The sequence below is a fragment of the Toxotes jaculatrix genome, chromosome 11, assembly GCF_017976425.1.
Source record: "Toxotes jaculatrix isolate fToxJac2 chromosome 11, fToxJac2.pri, whole genome shotgun sequence".
NCBI lineage: Eukaryota > Metazoa > Chordata > Actinopteri > Toxotidae > Toxotes > Toxotes jaculatrix.
Genome location: NC_054404.1, coordinates 16,480,400 through 16,499,417, shown reverse-complemented (window position 1 = coordinate 16,499,417; position 19,018 = coordinate 16,480,400). Strand labels below are relative to the sequence as shown.

General features: G+C 41.4%; 1 protein-coding gene across 2 annotated transcripts in view; it reads left to right on the top strand.

Moving 5' to 3' along the window:
- Positions 1 to 17,902, top strand: part of macrod2 (mono-ADP ribosylhydrolase 2) — a 387,793-nt gene extending 369,891 nt beyond the window's left edge. For both annotated transcript variants that reach the window (XM_041049346.1, XM_041049345.1), the window contains exons 14-18: positions 643 to 789; positions 1,480 to 1,548; positions 13,602 to 13,643; positions 14,151 to 14,222; positions 16,587 to 17,902. In XM_041049346.1, coding sequence (XP_040905280.1) covers positions 643 to 789; positions 1,480 to 1,548; positions 13,602 to 13,643; positions 14,151 to 14,222; positions 16,587 to 16,609 — 353 coding nt within the window. In that variant the 3' untranslated portion in view covers positions 16,610 to 17,902. The remainder of the gene's footprint in view (positions 1 to 642; positions 790 to 1,479; positions 1,549 to 13,601; positions 13,644 to 14,150; positions 14,223 to 16,586) is intronic.
- Positions 17,903 to 19,018: the final 1,116 nt, after the last annotated feature.

The following is a 19,018-nucleotide window of genomic DNA, read 5'->3' as shown; positions in this document are numbered from 1 at the left end:
AGGCCACAGATCAATATGTTCTTCAATTATGTGGTCTTGGTTACTTTGTAAAATATAACCTTTGTGCACAGACTTTTATTAGCATGTTAATTTAAAGTGATTACTCTGCTACTGCACATTCTGCTTTGTGTTATTCTTTTTACACTGAATTTCTTTTTTCTATAACTAATACTATACATATTACAGCCCTAAGACAAGAATTTCCCTTCAAACTTAAGAAAAAAAACAACCTAGCTAACACTAAGTATTTAGCAACAACCAAGTGACACCCTTCAACACCAGCCTCTACAATAGGTCTTATATCCCAAACTGCTTCAAACACAAGTACTGTAAATCAGATATTTTAGAAGTCTACATTTAAACTTGCTTATACTGCCTGCACTTGTTCTTCAGAAAATGTAGCTTTTTTTAGTGTCTGACAGTTTTTCCTTCTTTCCTGACAACCTCCTTGCCTTTCAAAGTGGAAAAGAACAACCTGTTGGTGTGAAAATATTGCTGAGAGATTTCTGTCAGCAATAATGAAGTATGGGCTTGTTTTTCTGCCACATGTTACAGGATTTAATGTGAAGGCTTTGACTCCCTATGCCTGAATCAGTGCTACAAAGCTTATTTCTTTTTGTATTTCAATGTTTGTCCCTGCAGAGGAAAATTTGGAAAACGAGGAGCCAATTCAAGAAAAGGCCACAGAGAAAAATGAAAACCAAGAGAAACAGGAAGATATGGACATCAGCAAAGACATGGCTGAAGACGAAGACATCAGCAATGATAAGAATAAAGAAGGAGACAAAGGTTTTTACATGAGAGAGATGAGATTTGTTTATTTCTATCCTTTTACATCAAAAACGTCTAGGTACACAAGTTGTCGGTCACAGATATCACTGCCAAATTGAAAAAGATTTAGGTGACGGTCTGATTTCCTTGTATTTAATTGTATTTTCTCACTGTCTGTGGCAAAAATATCCACAGGGCAAAGAGCCAGACAGATATGAGACAGATATGCTGGTTGACGTAAAGACAGCATAACTGAAAACATAGATATTTGAATTTTTTGGTTTACCAGCAGTCTTAAATTACATGGTTGAGAGATGGAACACTATAAATGCACAGTAAGGGTTTTCCATGCTAGAGTGTTTTTTTATTTCTTCCTGTCAGTGTTTGAATCTATGCAAATCTATCTCTCAGCCCCGGAATAAGCAGAACCAAGTGAGGAGAAATTGGGGCTGAGATTGTGTGCAGTATTACAAGATTGGACGTAAAATATTCTTTCACTGGAGCCTCACAGTCTGCAGCATGTACATACACACACTAAGGGAATCATACTCACACTTTACACACACATTAACAATGCTGATCTAAGTAAAGACAGCGGGTCAAGCTTGTTTTTGCAGACGTGTGGGTGCGATCACCTGTCTCCAAAGATACTGATGTCATGTAAATTTGTTGCATAACAAGCATCACGGCTTTGCTTCTTTGTTCCAGGAGAGGAAGAGCAACCTGTTGCGAAGACAGAAGAGGACGAGACACCCCAGTCCACTGTGGAGATGGAAGGCAAGATCTGATTTGCTTGGTTTTGATTTGATTTGACCTGATTGAGAGTCTGACTGACTGGCTCTCTATCAATGTGATTTTCTCGTCCGGTTTGGTGTGTTTGTATACTTGCATCAGCATTGTTTTTGTTTGTCTGCTGTTTGTCAAAATCATTTTCCCCTGGAATCAGTTTTGGTTGTAAGATCTACTTTATCACCCATGCATCACATTGTACAGGAAGTCCTCAGGCACTGCAGGAAGCCTGAAATGGCATAACACATCTTGGAAGCCATGATGGAGGTGTGGAGAACAGCCAATCACAGCAGCTTCTATGTTTTTTTGGCATCTGTGCCCAGTGAGAAACTTTCATAGGACAAAGATGCACACAATATCCAGTTCTCCTTAATACATCATGCTTCTACCTTTTAACCCAAATAGGCCAGTCTGTTTTCCTTAATAAGCCTAACATTGTGAGCTGCAAGGATTAATAGCAGCTGTTTGGGCTTCAAAATAGCTTTGTAAATAATAAGGCTGGAAATATTCTATATATTTTTTTATTGTCAACAGCTGCCTTGAAAAGCATTGTGTGTATATCCAAAGCCTAGCATATCTTATTCCTCTGTGCCATAGACGTCCACTGTTATTCAGAACTATTAAAAACACATCAGTGAGCCAAACCGTTGCACTGGGTGACATGTTCATTCATTACAATGAACATGGGCACCGTAGTTTATTTGATGTAAATCCTATATACACTGTGTTACTTTAAATACTCACTATTGCACCAAATCTGTTAATCCACATCTGAAAATAGTCCCCATCCATTACACCTTTTCTTGTGTGAGTAATGTTTGTTGAAAACTGAGGTGCCTGGCTGTTCTAGGAAATTACTTTGCCTTTTTTGTTTGCATGTCTTTTTTTTTTCTTACACAGTATATTTCTTCTTAAAATTGTATGTTTTCAGTAGGAACACAGACGATGTGGCACAGACAGGGCGAGGAAGTTGGACTGTTCTTACACACTGTTGGTTTTGATTTTGTTGACAATAAGAAAAATAATATAGTAATTCTAAAATATATTAATTCAGACTAAAGAAAAGACAGTATTTAGAGGAATAAATTAACCCTTTAAGACAATAACCTTTAAATTATTCTGTATAGATCTTTTTATTTCTCTTTCATTTAGCTGGGCTGTCATATATTTAGCCTTTGCTCATATTCACCCTCACAACTGAGCTCCCCAATGAAGCTAGCCATTTTGTTACAATCAAAGCTCTACTCTTTCAGCGTAGCCTTCATCTAAGTTTTTTTAGTCGACTGCCTGGGATAATCTGTCTTTATTTATCCACATTTTTCTCCGGCTCACACGATCTCTGATTAAGGGGACTCTCTGGAGAGGTTGAGGGTTAGATTCATGAACCACCAGTGCACTAACAGAAAGGTCTGAGTCACTCTCTCACTTCTATTTCACTTTATCTTTGACTGACATTCAATTAATTTAGGGTGAGAGTGAACATTCAAGATAGATCTATCTGAGATAGCCTTCTCCATCCTCTGTGAAAAGCCATTGGAATACGTCCTACAAACACTACAGGCTTTCCATCACTGGAAAGCTTCACTCCAGCCTGTTGATTGTGTCTTGCCTGTGCCCGCCAGTGCCTGTCACTGTCCAGGGTTACCATGGGCTGTGTGCTGTGTGGTGGCATTGTCAAGCGGTAAACAGCAGTGTCATTCCTGATTGCAGGCAGATTGCATTTTTGTATAGAGAAGCAGGGCCTTGGACAGAGTGCAGACCCAAACTGTCTCAGATATTGAAACTCACGGAGGCCATCACAGCCTGGCTTAGCCATGCGTAACCAGTTATTCACAGGACAACACCAAATGATTCCAGAGCCAGTACCCTTTATTAAAATAATATCTGCAGAGGTTAAATCTGCTTCATTGAAAGGAGAAATAGAATGGCTCATAATGATGGGAGGAATAAGTAATGAATCAAACCGTGTGAGGATAGCTGAATGTGAATGTGAGGTTGCTACACACATACACACACAGACACATGCATACACCTACTCATGAGTGTGTGCGTGTCTTTCTTCTGCACTCAGTCTTACCTACTACCTTATTTTTTTGTGTGTTTGGCATTGTGTTATACTCACAAACAGCTAGTAATTTGCAAGCACAAACAACTGAGAGACGGTGATATATGTTTTGGATTAATTTTGTTTTCTTCTCTTTATACTGTCTTGGCTCCACAGACACAAGAGAGGGGCTTATTCTGATTGCGGGCAAAAAAAAAGTATACATTTGAGCAAAATCTTGCCAATCACTTAATCTAATTATAAATCTTTGATATACTGAATTATTTTTCCCGTCTGTCTCAAGGGCAGACACCTCACCTTAGACATCACCGTTTTCAAAGTGAGCTAACGTTGCCAACATGCTAACAGTGGCCAAAAAGAAAGATAAATCTTATGCTATAATCTGAGCAAGGAAAAGGGGGGAAAAAGGATTTGCTGCTTCTTGTAGTCTTTTCTCTTTAATCCTACACTAAATGCTCTTAGATTAATGCTTTCTAATTTCTTATTTGGTTAATTGTTCGGTCGTATACTCTGATTCGTAGGCCTCTCAGCTGTATCTGCAGCACTGTTGCAGACGTCAAACCAGCTACGATTCACCTGTGGCTGCATTTGATTTCAAAATTACCAGCTAGATACCTTCTAGTCCTCTGAGCATGTCATAGCAGGAGGCTTCACTGATTAACCTCATAATGAACAGGCCACACTGTACGTATTAGTGATCCCACATTGCAGGATGTGTAATTGACAGACACGTCTCTACACTTTTCTCAAATATCATCCTTTGCATTTGCACATTTATATCCACGTGCTCCCAGTTGTTGGCAATGTCTGTTGACACCCCGCTATTCTCACATAGCTCAATATTGCACATATGGAAGTGTGTTTCACAGCTAAGCATCTCAGTCCCAGCTCAGTCACACGAAAAAACACAAAGCTAAAGAAAACAGCTTTGTGTTTTATTCATTGTCGCTCTCATCATTATAACTTGTTAATGTAATAATTTATTCCATCTACACGTGTTCCCTTATATGAGATATAGTTCATATTACCAAACTATGCCATCTGTTGTTTACATTGCAGGTCTGTTTATATGAATACGCTATGTTCAAGCATTTAGTCCTGTTGTTCTTAGTTTTACAACTGTTTTCAATTTAATCCTTGATTATAAGCAGCCAAGAGCCGTAAGAGCCAAACAATATATAGCAAGTATTATATTCTGGAGGATTTTATTTAGCTTTCTAGAATATCTGTGTGGACTGCAGATATGTGAGGAGGTAGGCAGAGGAGAGATTTTGTATTTCAAATCAGGCTGCACCTCCATTATATAAACCATATGTATTAGATATCTCCCTGCACAGACAATGAGATTCTCTGTCCGATATTTGGGATGTTTTAAAGGCTCTCCAAATTGAAATAGGAATCCAAGCAGCCTTATTTTATGAATATTCATAACATGCTTTAAAATGGAAATGGAGGCTACAGTATATTGTTATTGTATTTGAAATATCTGTCCAGCAAGCTTTGTTCTGGTGACTTGTGAGAGTGGGCCCCCGCTTCAGTAAGCTCACGGAACACCCATAAATTAAAATAAGACTGTCTTTGCCTAAAGCTAGGAATAAATAAATCTGAGTTGTGAACAGAAATTGTTTTTCCTTCATGCAGTGTGATTCAGGAGTCGATAGCTATTGTCTTAGCTCCAAAGGTAAGATTTAATGGCTGCACACATTCTGTGCCACTGAAAACAGCAGCTCTTCCCTTCTTTCCAATCAAACCTGGAGCAAAGTTTCGACTATTAAGCATTTGCAGAGGGTGTGATGCAAGGCACCAACAAAAACCTGAATAAGGTTTGTGATGTGCACATCTGCTTCACTGCCAGTCAATTGGATATGTGCCTATTATCACCACACCTTTTTTTAAATGTGGCCTTAAGACATTCTGCTCTTTGATATATGCCTGAATATAAAGAATATAAAGCACAGACAACCTTGCAATTTAGGGGGCCTGAATATTCAATATATCCCTGCTCCTTATATTTTCCTGCCTTTGATAAAGCCGACCTCTGCTAGAGGCTGACTGCGATTAAAGCAGCTCCTTGACTACAGAAAGACGGTACAGAGAATACTTTAGAGGGGTGGCCTCTACCTGAGCGTGGCTGGGTGTAGACCAGACGGACGAGTAGGGGACAGACAGTAATAGCATACCAAAGCCAGGCAGGAGAGACCCTGCAGGGGAGATGGAGAGAAAGAGGATGGAGAGACAGACAGACCCAGCAGGCCATCACAACAATCTCAGTCTCATCACAGCAGAGAGACAAGCCACCATTACATCAGCCCAGAGGCTGCTGGAGCTGACATTCCCACTGCTCATCGCTCCCTTGATTTTTCTTGTTTCCTTTTCTCTCCTTAGACCTGTTGTGAAAAAAAAATCATAGCAACTCGAGTAAACTCCAGTTCATCCTCATTATCCACAAGCTTTTAGCTGTTTATCGTTACGTGATTGTCTTAAATTTCATGACTTTCTATCTGCAAATGGGTTTTTTGTACCCTGGTGGCCAGGATGTGTTAAGTATTGATGGCTGCAACTGCCTTATTTAGCACTGTGACTCTGCCACAACCGCTTGCAGCTCACTGTATGCGAGGCTCTGAGCAGAAAGCCCAGACGCATCCACAAGTGCCATATGGTGCCCAGAAACCACACGCACATCATGTACCCACCTCTCTCCCTTTTAAGATCCACAGACAATAAAAAAAAATGCATCAAAATGAAGGCGCAACGAATCCCCTTGTAACTATTGGCATGAGAATTGGTTTTATTCTCTTGTTTGTAAGTGTTATTTAGGGGATGTTATTGATTTTTATGTATTTTACTCCCCCAGTGGTACAGCTTGTGTGTACCAGAGCCACACACTGACACAAATGCCTCCTCTGAAATCCAGCAGACTTGCCATTGGCAATCTTAAAGTACACACAAAACCATCACAGCACAGTGACCCTGTGTGGCCGCCCTTTTGTTAAAGCATCAAGTACAAAGAGTGGAATTTCTTAGTAATCCATTGCAAATCAAAGGAGGGTTTTTTTTCTTCTTCTTTTTAGTATCTTGAATAATTTATCCCAGAATTCATTGGTATATTCCTCTCAGAATTTGTTGTTATTGAAGTGCGCTTTGCATTTACATTCTTTCATCTGCAATAGCAAAAAGGATTTGAAGCTTTGCTTAATTGGCTGTTTTGTGCCCTTTTGTCTTGGTCTTTTGTGAACAATGGGATACTGGTGATGTAAATCTAATTCTGGAGAGCAATGTGGTCTTTCCTGTGGCTATGAATTGTCAGCACACAATTAACTTTTGGCATAACATTGTACACTGTAACACTGAGTGGCTCCTCAGGGAGCAAGCTGCCACTGGCTGAAGACATTAGGCTATGCTTGTGTTTTATAGCTTTTTACGCTGCCTGTGAAAGTCCAGGAACAGTAGTTACAACAATCACAGCCCTGCTGAGGAATTGTGTTTGAATGCTGTGAGTAGACTACCCACAGTCTTATCTTTATCTGTGTTAATGCAGCTTTTATCGCTGAATTCCATTTGGCTTTGCTCCTCAGTCTTAAACTCGACTTGACTCCTTGTTTTGACTGGCTTTGTTAATTTTAGGCCACTGGATATCGAATCGAGTCTGTTTCCTGGTGATTGCAACATGAAAAATTTTCACTTTTCAAAATCTAAATTTTTGTCAGTCTGTTAATCCCTTGGGATTTTGAGTGACTTGGTTCTTTTCTGTAATTCCTCAGCACGACAGCATCCTCCATCATTTTGTAAAGTCTTTCTACTGATGAGAAACATAGGACTCTGGTCATTTAGCTGGAGATGGAGACCAACAATGTCGCACAATGTCCATTATTTTGGTCACCTCTGGCCCCAGAAGCCAGCTTCAAAGCGGGGGAGGGGGGCTCATCTAACAGGCTATAAGGGACACACTTTTTCTGTCCTCCTTTGAAGTTCCTCTTTTGATCAGCTCTTTTATCCTGTCTCCACCCCTCTGTTTGGTTCACAAAAACGGCAAATGAATCAACTCCGAGCAGAGTGAGAATTTGTCAGCCAACACAGATGCAACAAATGTATGTTTGAAAAGTCTCAAACACATTTTAGTCTCCATCGCACTCACACACACACATCCTTTAAAAAACACACACAAACAAAACACTGTTTGAGAGATGAGTGATCTCTGTATGGGTTGCCTGTCTCCTGGAGGCAGTGAGGAAGATTTGATAGTAGCGGTACTTCAGTCAGAAATAGAAGTAAACCCAGGCGGGATACTGACAACAATGGCCTTTGAGACTCAAGACACGATGACTGGGACTTTAAATCTTTAACCCTCTGGACTGCAAATGTCATTGTGTGTAACTCACTAGTATTTTTTAAATATTGACCCATTTCTCTCATCTCTTCAAGTTCAGCCACAGAGGGTTTAATGCAATAATAACAGTACAACATGATATAAGAGCTGCAACAATTAATCTATAAATTTACTTGTAGAGCAACAAGTATGAACTGGCAACTATTTTGAAAATTGACTGATTACAAGTTTTTTAATTAAAAAATGCTGTTACAGCTCCAGCTTTATGTTTTCTTGGCGGATTAAAATAATCATTAGTTGTAGCTCTAATAATATGATAGAGTTCAGTACCTTATCCTATGACTATGACTATGCTGCTATTAGAAAGTGATGCATCAGAGTATGTCTCTGTAATTACAGTATACCTCCATTAGCCCTACAGTATGTTGCTGACACACATACACACAGTGCTTCTACTGAGGTCTACCAATCAAGCTGCTCTCTTGCTGACCTTTAAATAATAGACAGCTGCTCTGCCAGGGCTCCTGGTTTTCACTGCAGTCTAGACGCGCTCAGTGATTATATTGACCAGTCCGATCCATAATCTCCTGTGAAAAACCTTGAGCTGCCCAGAAGAGGCATCACTTCATAACTGTTAATCAGTCAGCTGGCCTGAGCCGTGTCCTCTGTGACATACAAACATCCAGGCCTTTCCTCTATAAACATACCGATTCTACATCTACCTCAGCTGTGGTGTGTCCCATTTTAATGTATCGCGTGGTGGCGGCCATATCACCGTGTGCAAGACTGCCTGTGCCTTGATATAGTAAACCACAATAGGTATTGAAGACAGCAGCGGGGCAGCTTCCTGCAGCCGGCTCGCTAACAGCACAGAGAGAGTCTAAAGATTATGTAAAGTAATTCAGCGAGTGATGAGAGAGGAGCAGGCCACCACTGACAGCAGGTTTAGCAGGTATGTAGGTCACACAGGGGGAGGCCTCTTTTGCATTTTTTCCCTTCCATGTCTATTTTTGTGTTGTCTCCCCTTCTCACTTCATAACTTAATCAGTTATTCGCTTACTCCTTTCATCTCTGTGCATCTCCTTTTAGAAAAAGAGAGATCAAGAGTGAGAGACACTGCCAGTGGAGACAACTTTTTCTTTCTTTTTTCTTTACTTGCTTTCCTGTTTCTTTCAACCCTGTGTCTTATCAAAGGTTTGCCAGTGGTCATCTTCCCCTCATTTTTTGCAACATATGTTGTCAACTGTGCCCTCCCCCTTTCTCTTGTCATCTCTCACTGCCTTCTAATCTTCCTCACTTTCTCGGAGTGGTAGCTTAACCCCAAAGCAGATGGTGTCCTGTTCTCTTTTCAGTCATTCAGAGTACTTTGTGTTTTCTCATCTTGTCAAGCATGGCCCAGGCCTGTGTAACGAGCTCGGGCCTTTTCAGTCTGTTTAGAGGACCCTGACCCAACTCGGAGCCGCCCCACCACGACCGCCACTGCAAGGTTACCCAAACCCGCAGGGGAGCACAATGCTACTTAGTGTCCACAACCCCTCAGCCTTTTCTTAGGGAGAAGAAAGGCGGAATATTAATGAAGACTCTTGGCTTTTCAGGAGGATAGCAGTAGAGAGGGGCGGTCACAGTGTTTACTGAGCAGGCTTGTTTTCGTCTCCCTAGCCTGCAGGTCACAGCTCAGTGCTCTTTAATTGGCTCAGATTGTCAGACAGTGTTCCATCTCATAGCAAAGAAAACTCCGGCTATCAAATGCTGACCCCCCCCCCCCCCCCCCCCCCCAACTCACTAAATCCTTTTTTTTTCCTGTTTTCAAAGTGGCAGCTCATGCAACTAAGCTATTTCCACAAGCCTGCACTATAAACTTAACATTAACATATGAAAATGGGCTGCTTTCCACATTTACCAGCTCATTAGTTCTTTTGGTCGGGCACTTGTTGAGGTCCACTCGCTCTTGTTTTGCTTGAGCAGGGAGATGTCTTTAATTATCTTTGCAGTAGGCATATCAGGCCCAAAGCTATTAGTCCATGCAAAGTTCAATGAGGGGCTCTTTGATACTTGTTTAATATACATGGCCCAATGCAGACCAAGCCCAAGTCCCCCACAGACCACCCAGTTTGTACTCTGAAATTAATTCTGCTCTCTATCTTCTGAAAGGAGATGGAGCTTCTCAATAGATACTGGTCCTGACCTTGACATTTTCCTATCTTATTCTCTGAAGATGAAGTGCTATTGAGCAAGCACTGGCCCTGCTTGGTCTGCTTCATAAAAGAAACCAAAGACCTTTACCAGTTATTTGATCAGCTCATGCGAAATAGAAATACCTTATGCAATCACCAAAAGAGATTCAGTGAGGGAATGTTTTTCATTCGTGGTGTATTTAACTTGGGCATACTTTAGGGGGCCTCTCACAGAAGATACTGTGCAACTACTGGGAAGTGAAAGTAGGGTTTCCATGGCTTTCAGTAGCTCCTGGACAGAGATTGTGATAGGTCATGTCCACTGTTTGAGTGGGAGCAGCCGGACACCTGTGTGAGTCGGCTGGGATCAAAGCTCCAGGACCTGTTCAGACACAGCAGACCAGCTCGCCATGCCATGGTTTGGGGATCAAATGAACAGAAGAAATTCTCCAGGGGAACTGGCACTGTCGGGCACACACACTTCTACATCCCCACACCTCTATCGATTTTTATTCTTCCACTGCTCAAGAAAAGAGGGGCTGAATAAAAGACAGTTGAGAAGTCCTGTGGCTGAGGGACAAAAGGACCCTCCTGTTCTGCTCAAGGCTCCTGTCTGGAACATTAAGCAGAGACGGTTCCCATGCTGCCACGTGGGTGACCCACAGGGACTGCCTCCCCTGTCGTCCGACTGAGCTAGAATGGCAAGAACATTACAAGTGGTGCGGAAGCAGAACTGCTGCAGATCGTGACAAACACCTCTCACTGGTCATGATGTGAAATAATGAGAAAACTTATTATACCAAAGCTACAGCTAATCAAATATCTATGTCTTTTATTTATATGATATTTAAAATCTGAACTTCCCATTGCTGTTCAGTTCAGTTCAACGCATTTTTTATTATGGCTGAATATTGTGCTGCAGTACACTAATGCTGACCAACAAAACGCTAACTACCTCTTGTCTAATAAATGAATGGAAGGTGGGGGGGGGGGGGGGGATGTAATTTTCTGCTTGTCTGCATATGAGGGTGACTTATGCCTAACTCTCTTCCTTCCTCTCCCTTCCCTTATGTGTGTGAATGTGAGCACACACACCTTCTCTCATCCTCCCTCTTGATGGGTTTTCTCTGTGGGTTGTTTTCACCCAACGTCTGAAAGGCTGAAGTGACGAGAACTTAGAGAATGTGAAAGTTTGGCAAATGTTTAAAATGTTTTTGATCCCCTGCGTGACCTCAGTTCACTTGTAAATTAATCTGTCGCGAAACCTTCGCTGAGACTTGACAGATAACAAAAAGATAAACAGATTACGGCTCTCAGATGTGCAAAATATCCAGATACTTCTTTAAAACTCTCATTACCAGTCACCCTTGCTGAGGTTGCCTACAGTATCTTCATGGAGAAATGTCATGTACGTTTTAGTGTGAGCCAGTTACAGTGTGAGCGTTTTATTCCCTCTTTCTCTAGACCTTCACAACAACCCATACCATATCCAAATTCTCTTATCATGCATACTGGTAAATTACATACCAACATATTGGGTGGGAGACACTGTCAAGGACCCCTCAGGGTCCTTGTTCCCGGCTTTAAGAACCACTGGTGTAAGCTGTCTAGTTTCCTGCTGAGGGAGTCAATTCAGTCTTCTGTTTTTCTCTTCTTTTCCTTATCAGCTCTCTGTGGACTCTTTCTCTCCTTAGCCAGAACCTTGAGAGAGGCCCGTTTTTCTCTCTCCCCCCATCTTGTTTATGTGTTTACCACAGCACACTCACATCCTCCCCTAAATGATAGCCCCTCTACTGTCAGCACACAGGAGTCAAATTAGAGAGCGAGACAGACCAGTGTTGCTGTACCCGCCGAGCCTCAGGCTGGCAGGAGAGGTTGGGGCTGAAATCAATTGAAATTCTGAGCTTCTTGGCTTTGTTTTTATCAATGCTGGATATTAGAGGAAGAGGACGCCACCCTAGCACCAAGACTGTGTTGTTATTACCTGAGAGAAAGGAAGAAAAGGAGCATCTGGAATGAGGCCAGTGCTTCAGTGTGTTCCTGCTGCTGCACACAGCCGTGCCATGCTAGCTGGTACACAAAGGCAGACGTGATGAAGACTCTGTTCCGACACGAGTCTCAACGTCAGGAACATTTCACATGTCCCCACCATTAGCTTCAATATCTGTAACTTAATTATGTGGAAAAGCGTTAATGCATGGCATATCATTTCATGGGTATGCATAATTTATTGCATCATCATTGACGGCTTACGCCTGCCTCTCGCACATATGTGTTACAATGTGTGTGTGTTTCCTGACAATTTATTCCGTTACAGTGAGAATCTGCATGTGGCGGCAAAACTGCTTCTGCTGATTAATCTATAATAAAGCAGAAGACAGTAAAGGATAATCCCTGGTTTTTACAGTTTGGTTATTATTCTTGTTATTCTTTATTATTACCCATAGAAATCAACTATGAAAATAAAATAAAAGTTGTAAATAACCAGAATGATCCTTCAGATAGTTTTCCCTTACAAAAAAACCCCAACATAATGTTATTTCACCCTCTGGGCAGTTCCATGCCTCAGATCTAAAAGTAAAAAAAATCAGGGTGAGATCATTGTTGCTTCATCCTTCCTGCTACACACCAGTTCTCGAGTCCCAGTGGTGTCTCAGGGAGGAGAAATTTCCTTCCAAAATGTTGCAACTGATTAAATCAGTTTTATGTTAAAGAAGCAGTATATGCTTTCCATAGGTGGTAGCCTAGGTAATATTTAATGCCCACACTGTCTAAATGCTTTAAGAACCTCTGCAAACCGACATGTGTATCCAAACCTGCAATTGCTACCAGGGAACCTGTGTTTCTACAAGGGATTAAATGGCCTTGACCGCAGACTTGTTGCTGTAAATATACAGAACACTGAAACCATTTTGGATTCCACACGTTCTATCACGCCTAAGCAGTTTTATTTGTTTACATCATTGCTGGACCGCCTGGGGAGAGCAGTTATTTTTGTGGTGCGCTTTGTTTGGATGATTGTTGTTGCAAAGGGGGGAAACGCGGAGCTTTGCTCAGTGAAGGAGTTGTGTGACTATGAGGGGGTGGGGGGTATGGGGAGGGTCTCAGGCTGCCTTACTGGGCTGGTAGTCTGTAATTAATTTTGCATGCATCTCTCTCTCTCTTCTCGCACTTGTTTTGTTCTTTTTGAAGTATAACTCTTTAGGAAGGCTCTGAATTTCCAGGCATGAGAGACTGTTAAACATCACTGCAAATGTAAATGTGAAGCCATGAGTATGAAGTTGTTTAAATTCCTGGACTGGTTTGGAGATGATCTACTTTTCTGAGCAGAATGTAATTTGATTTTAAAAAAGAAAAAAACCCCTCAGTAATCTTGCACAAATGATTAGTCTTACTAACACCTTAGCCTTTTATCGACTGCATCTGTATGCAGGAAATGACTGTAAAGATGAGTGACATGTGCTCTACATTACAGATGCAGATAACTCTGAGATCGACACTGGCACCAGCAATGGAAGTAAGTAAAGACCACGTTTTTCCCCTTGAACTACCCAGCCTGAAACCTGCCACTTAACAGAACCCCCCCGCCCTGCTGTCTGAGGCCCTCATCCTTTCCTCCATTTCTTGCTTTCCTGCTTCTGCTACTCATGGGTGGATACTTCTGTCAGCATACCTGTCTGCATTCATCAAGTATCACAGTACATATTAGCCCTTTGATTATATGTTGAATGTACTTATTTCACAGGTAAGAGCTCCAGCCAGCATCAGGGCTGTGATGTAAAAACACACACACACACAATTATTAGATACTCAGATGTTCACATCCAGTTCAGTCCTGATGTTAGAAAGAGTTTTTGCTAGCTAGTGGGTAACTACAAACCCACTCAGCTTGGCAAGGCAGAGAGATTGTTTAGGTAAATTGATTCTTTTCTACACAGGATGAGGGGCAACAGATTGCTTGATTATCATTGCCTCTCCTCATATTTTCCCCTCTTCTCCTCTCTATTCTTTTCTCTCACCGTAGAGGAGATGAAAGATCATGTCGAGAGCTCAGAAGAACCCGATTCAATTCCAACTGACAGCATTCAGTCCAAAGGTAAGGGCATGGAGGAAGCACTCATACCGCACACTTACCTTGCACTCATCACTATTTATAAGCAGATTCTTATTAGTAGCCACAGCTGCTGAATTAAAATTCACTTCATCCGGAGAATCCTCAGCGCTGTGCAGCTGAGTGTTACCCAGCTTCGCCCTCCTTGTCTCAGTTTTTTTCCCCCCGTCTGTCTCCATCTCCTTGTCTCTGTAGGGGCAGGTGGCAGGCAGGCAGGCAGTTTGTACATGCTCCTTCAGGGCCAAATGCATTTGTAAATCCTCTCTCCGCATTTCAGGTCTGCAGCTATGACCCTGATATTTTAGTATAAACGTGTCAGCATGCCTTTGGAGATTGAGTGTGATGAATTACCTGCAAACGCAAATGCATATTATTTTAACATGCAGCCAACACTAACTGTAGGGGCAATAATCATGCCAATAAATCATATTTGATAAGGATACCACACTGTTGTTATTCTCAGGTCTCCATTGAGATCTAGGGTAATAAGACGGCATGTAATTTAAAAGTAGATATCTGTGGAGAGTGCTATGAATTTCTATGTCTGCGTTTGTTCTGTGTGTGGCTCTATAGAGTTGTTGAGCCAAAGAATGGGATTCAGATTTGGGCATTATACAGTTTCCAGGTAGAAAAAAATTCAGTAAGCAACTGTTGTGAACAGATTGTCGGGGTTGAATAAATAGGACAAGCTAGCAGCATACGAAATAACTTGGCAGAGACGGGTTGGTGTAGAAAAGTGAGCGCTTAAACAATGCCAGACAAAGCACCGGAGGAGCAAAAAAGCTTGTTGTCGAACAACCGTGTGGCCCCTGGTTGGATGTAGGGATGTCACGATACCAGTAATTTGGCATTCGGTACCAATGCCATTGAAATGGCACGATTCTCGATACCAAATTCGATACCACGGCAAAAAGCAGGAAACAATCAAGGCAGTTTAAACTGACTGACACAGTGACATTGTTTGAAAATATTCATTTAAAAAGTCAGTGTTGTATTTTGACAGACTGAGAGGTAATGATGGTAGCCTGCTAACATTATGAGCTACCCCTACATTGGCCTAAACAAGATAATGCTAGCCTTCGTGAACGTTGGGTGCGGAGCATACAACAGATGCCAGCTGTCGCAATTCACAAACAACCACCAGATCCTGACTCCTGCCTTTGAGGATAAGTTTAAGGTGTTTCCTCCTTTCATTTCAAATGTATACTGGCTTCTGGTTGTTGATAAATTGTCCCTGATGATCCGCCTCAAATGCAAAATATCTTCATACACAACTGACCGTTTTTTCCCCCCACAACTCAGTGCAGACCTGTTGCTGCACCCGCACGTGTTGCTGCCATTCCATGTTTTCTTCCCCATAATGTGCAGTTAAAATTAGCTAAAGTACACTATCAGTATCACTATCAGAATTTTTACCAAAGGGTTATAATGCATATCACTACCTTATATTGGCTTGTATAGATAGATATTGCAAATTCTGTTTATTGCTTACTAAGTGGTGCTGCAGTACAGCCTATCTACTCCACACTTTGGTCCTGTGCACAGTCTTGCTGTGGACCACTCTCTGGTCAAATATTCCCTCTCAGTACCAACTTTTTGGTCAGTGACAAAGTCAAAATCTGGAACTTTGCTGTAGATTTTCATAACTTTCTTGGTCTTCTGATCCTTGTGGCGATCCATCTGAATTTTCCACTACTGCCAGCATCACACGAATATTTCTACTTCTACGCAAGAACTAACGTCACCCTCTGGCAAAAATCACATCCTATATTTCCTACTCTATAGAATTATTGCAATATAACATGACGATATTCATGAACGCAACGGGAAAAAAAAACATTTCATTAGGATAAACTCTGGGATACAGTTAAGAGTAGCAAGATCAAATATTGTGCCTTCTTGGACTGCAACTACCAGTTAAGGTCACGGATTACTTCTTCGGTCGATCACGTTAGAAAATAGTGAAAAATTCTCATCAAAATTTCATAGAGCCCAAGGAGGTGTCATTGTATTGCTCTTCATGTCTGACCAGCAGTCCAGACCTTTAGGATTTTCAGGTTACTATCACATATGACAAATAAAAGCAACAAATCCTCACCCTTTTCATTCTGTGGGCTCAATGATCATTTCAGCCAAGCAGAGGTTGTTCAAAATGAAAGCGCCTAATCTTTTCACAGTTTCACAATCATCTCTTCTGCAGAAGTCAGAGAAATGAGAACCAGTGACATACAGTGATATTAAAGAAACAGTATTGTGTTCTCGATGTAACACTGCACACACAACACAGTAATTCATTCAATTCAGCAGGATAAAATCTAAATTCCGACCATGGATTTGTTTTACATCCAGACCCTGTTGAGAAGAAAGAATGACCGGCTGAGGGAAAGGACAATCAACCTCATCTGACAGCCAGCAAACTGTGCGACGGCCAACCACACTGGTGTCAGAGTGGCCCATGTTAGTATGGGCTCTGACACTGGCCCAGGGCAACCAGTTACTCATAAGATGCTCACATTCCCAACTTTATTTAGCCTTTTCCCTCTTTGTTAAGAAACCACTCATCCCTGAAGTATGTATGTGCTGTATGTATGTACAAAACCTTACTATAGGACTTGAACATATCAACCAGAAAAGATGAGCCATACCTCACTGTGTGTTAGAGTCATACATAATATTTCCAGCTGGGTGCGATGAGTTAAACCAGGTTCAAGTCTCTTTGTTGATCTAAACCCACTGTGAGAGCATGGTGAAGCTGTCAGAGGACAACAGCCACAGCTCCTACACGTTAACACCCCTGGCTAGGTGATGCTTAGCATCAGCCATCCTTTTTGTTCTTTACAACTCTAACACCACCGCCACAGTCATGATGACATCCAAAAGTGGAATTCCTGACAACACCCTTCATTTTTAAGCCTCTTTGGAGTGCAACACACTGACACCTGCCTTGTCTTCTCACACGCTACCGCAGCTGGAGCTCCATTGTTTAGTTAAATCAACCAATACCTTGATTCAGTAAGGCGATGTGCCACTTCCAGGCCTTTCATCTGTGAACATCCCTGATAATGTCTCATCTCTGCCACTGCTGTAACTGCAGCTTAACTCGTTTTACCAAGAAACTGTTCATCAGCACCCACGCACACTAAAGAGGATGTGAGTGTCTTTTAACAAATCGATTACTTCATTTTTTTTCCTCCCCTCCCCTTTTTTCTTTGCCATTACCAGTGCATGCCAGAAAATTGCTTTGAACTTCACCAACATAAACAGGAATTACAGTCCTCTTCGCTTTCGCTTGTCTCCTTACCCGATTGTCTATAATTGTATCGAAGGAATTTGCCTTATTTCATATCTACAAAATCACAATCACAGACCGGAGGAGGTGGTCCAAGTATGAATTCTTGGTTGTGTATTGCTTGCTGATGATTTGTAATTTCAAGTACATCATGTAATGGCTAATACCTGTTGTTAATGGTTTCTCGGTTTTTCAGTCAGTTAAAAAAAATAGTTTTGGTTTCTTTTAAATGTTGGTATGATTCATGAATTATTTTCAGTGGTGCCATACTACAGATCAGATGAATTAAAGTTCTATGAAATGATGCCTTCATACTTTGATGTTTGCTTTGCTAAACTATAACAGAAACAACTAATAAAGTTTAAGGTGGAAGCCATGTCTCAGCTTTTAATGTGCCTTGTCATGTGTCTTGTTTTTCACTGGTGTCATCACAGAAGCTAATATTTTATTTCGTTTCAGAAGCAGCTGGTACAGTTAATTTCCCCTCAGTTCATCCGTGTGAAATTGAACAACTGTAACAGTGCGATCAGACGCGCCTCTCTCTGGATAGACAGAAACAATTAGTCAGTCCTGTGATCTCCAGCACGCTGCCTCTCTGGCCCTAAGGCTCCCTCCTGTATCAAATCAGAAGAGATATCTGGCAGACCCTCTCACCCCAGAGCCCTCCCTCCCTCTGAGAAACTCACTAATGGCCAGAGACCTCACAAGGAGTTTGTTATCAAAGACTCGGCAGCTCTACAGACCAGAACCTCTCATCTCTCTTATCAGTGAAGAAAATGCTATCTTAGCAACTTTTTTATATCTTTGGTAAATATTTACTGATGTTCATAACTCCTATAGCCAAAATTCATGAGTAGAACAGACACGTGCCACAAAACTACTGCACATTTTTTAAGAATTAGTCACTAAAGCCACTGTGTAGAACTTGAAAAGTGGCACCTTTTGGCATACCTAGTGGCAGTGTTAAAAAACAAAACAAAAAAAAAACGCCTGCACCAGGTTTGTTTCATCATTCAACAAAAAAATGTGTATTGATCAGAATAAAGCTGCAAACAAACTTGAAGACAAACCAAACCCTATAAAGGCTGGAACGACAACTTCTTACACCCACAGACAGATATATTTCTTTTTTAGTCTTTACAACCAGAAATGGGCACATATTAAACGTCCGATGTAAACACATTGGGCAGTATGTAGACTATGATTACAGTTGTGTTGCCAAGGAACCACCATATTCCTGAAAGGGCACAAATTATTGCTTGTTCCTTTATGAATAAGAAATGTACATTGATCAAAAATAGTCTGATTTGCCAATTTACACAAACGACACACCTTGGATGAGATGGAGAGATGAGGGCAGCACAGGCTGTAAACTCTGAAGAGAGCTGGAGGTGAGATGACTTAATCAGAGTGAGGTAAACTTCAGGTGAACACCTGAACTAAACTTTAAAACAACAGGTTGTCTCTCACTCACAGCTCACATTAGACCGCC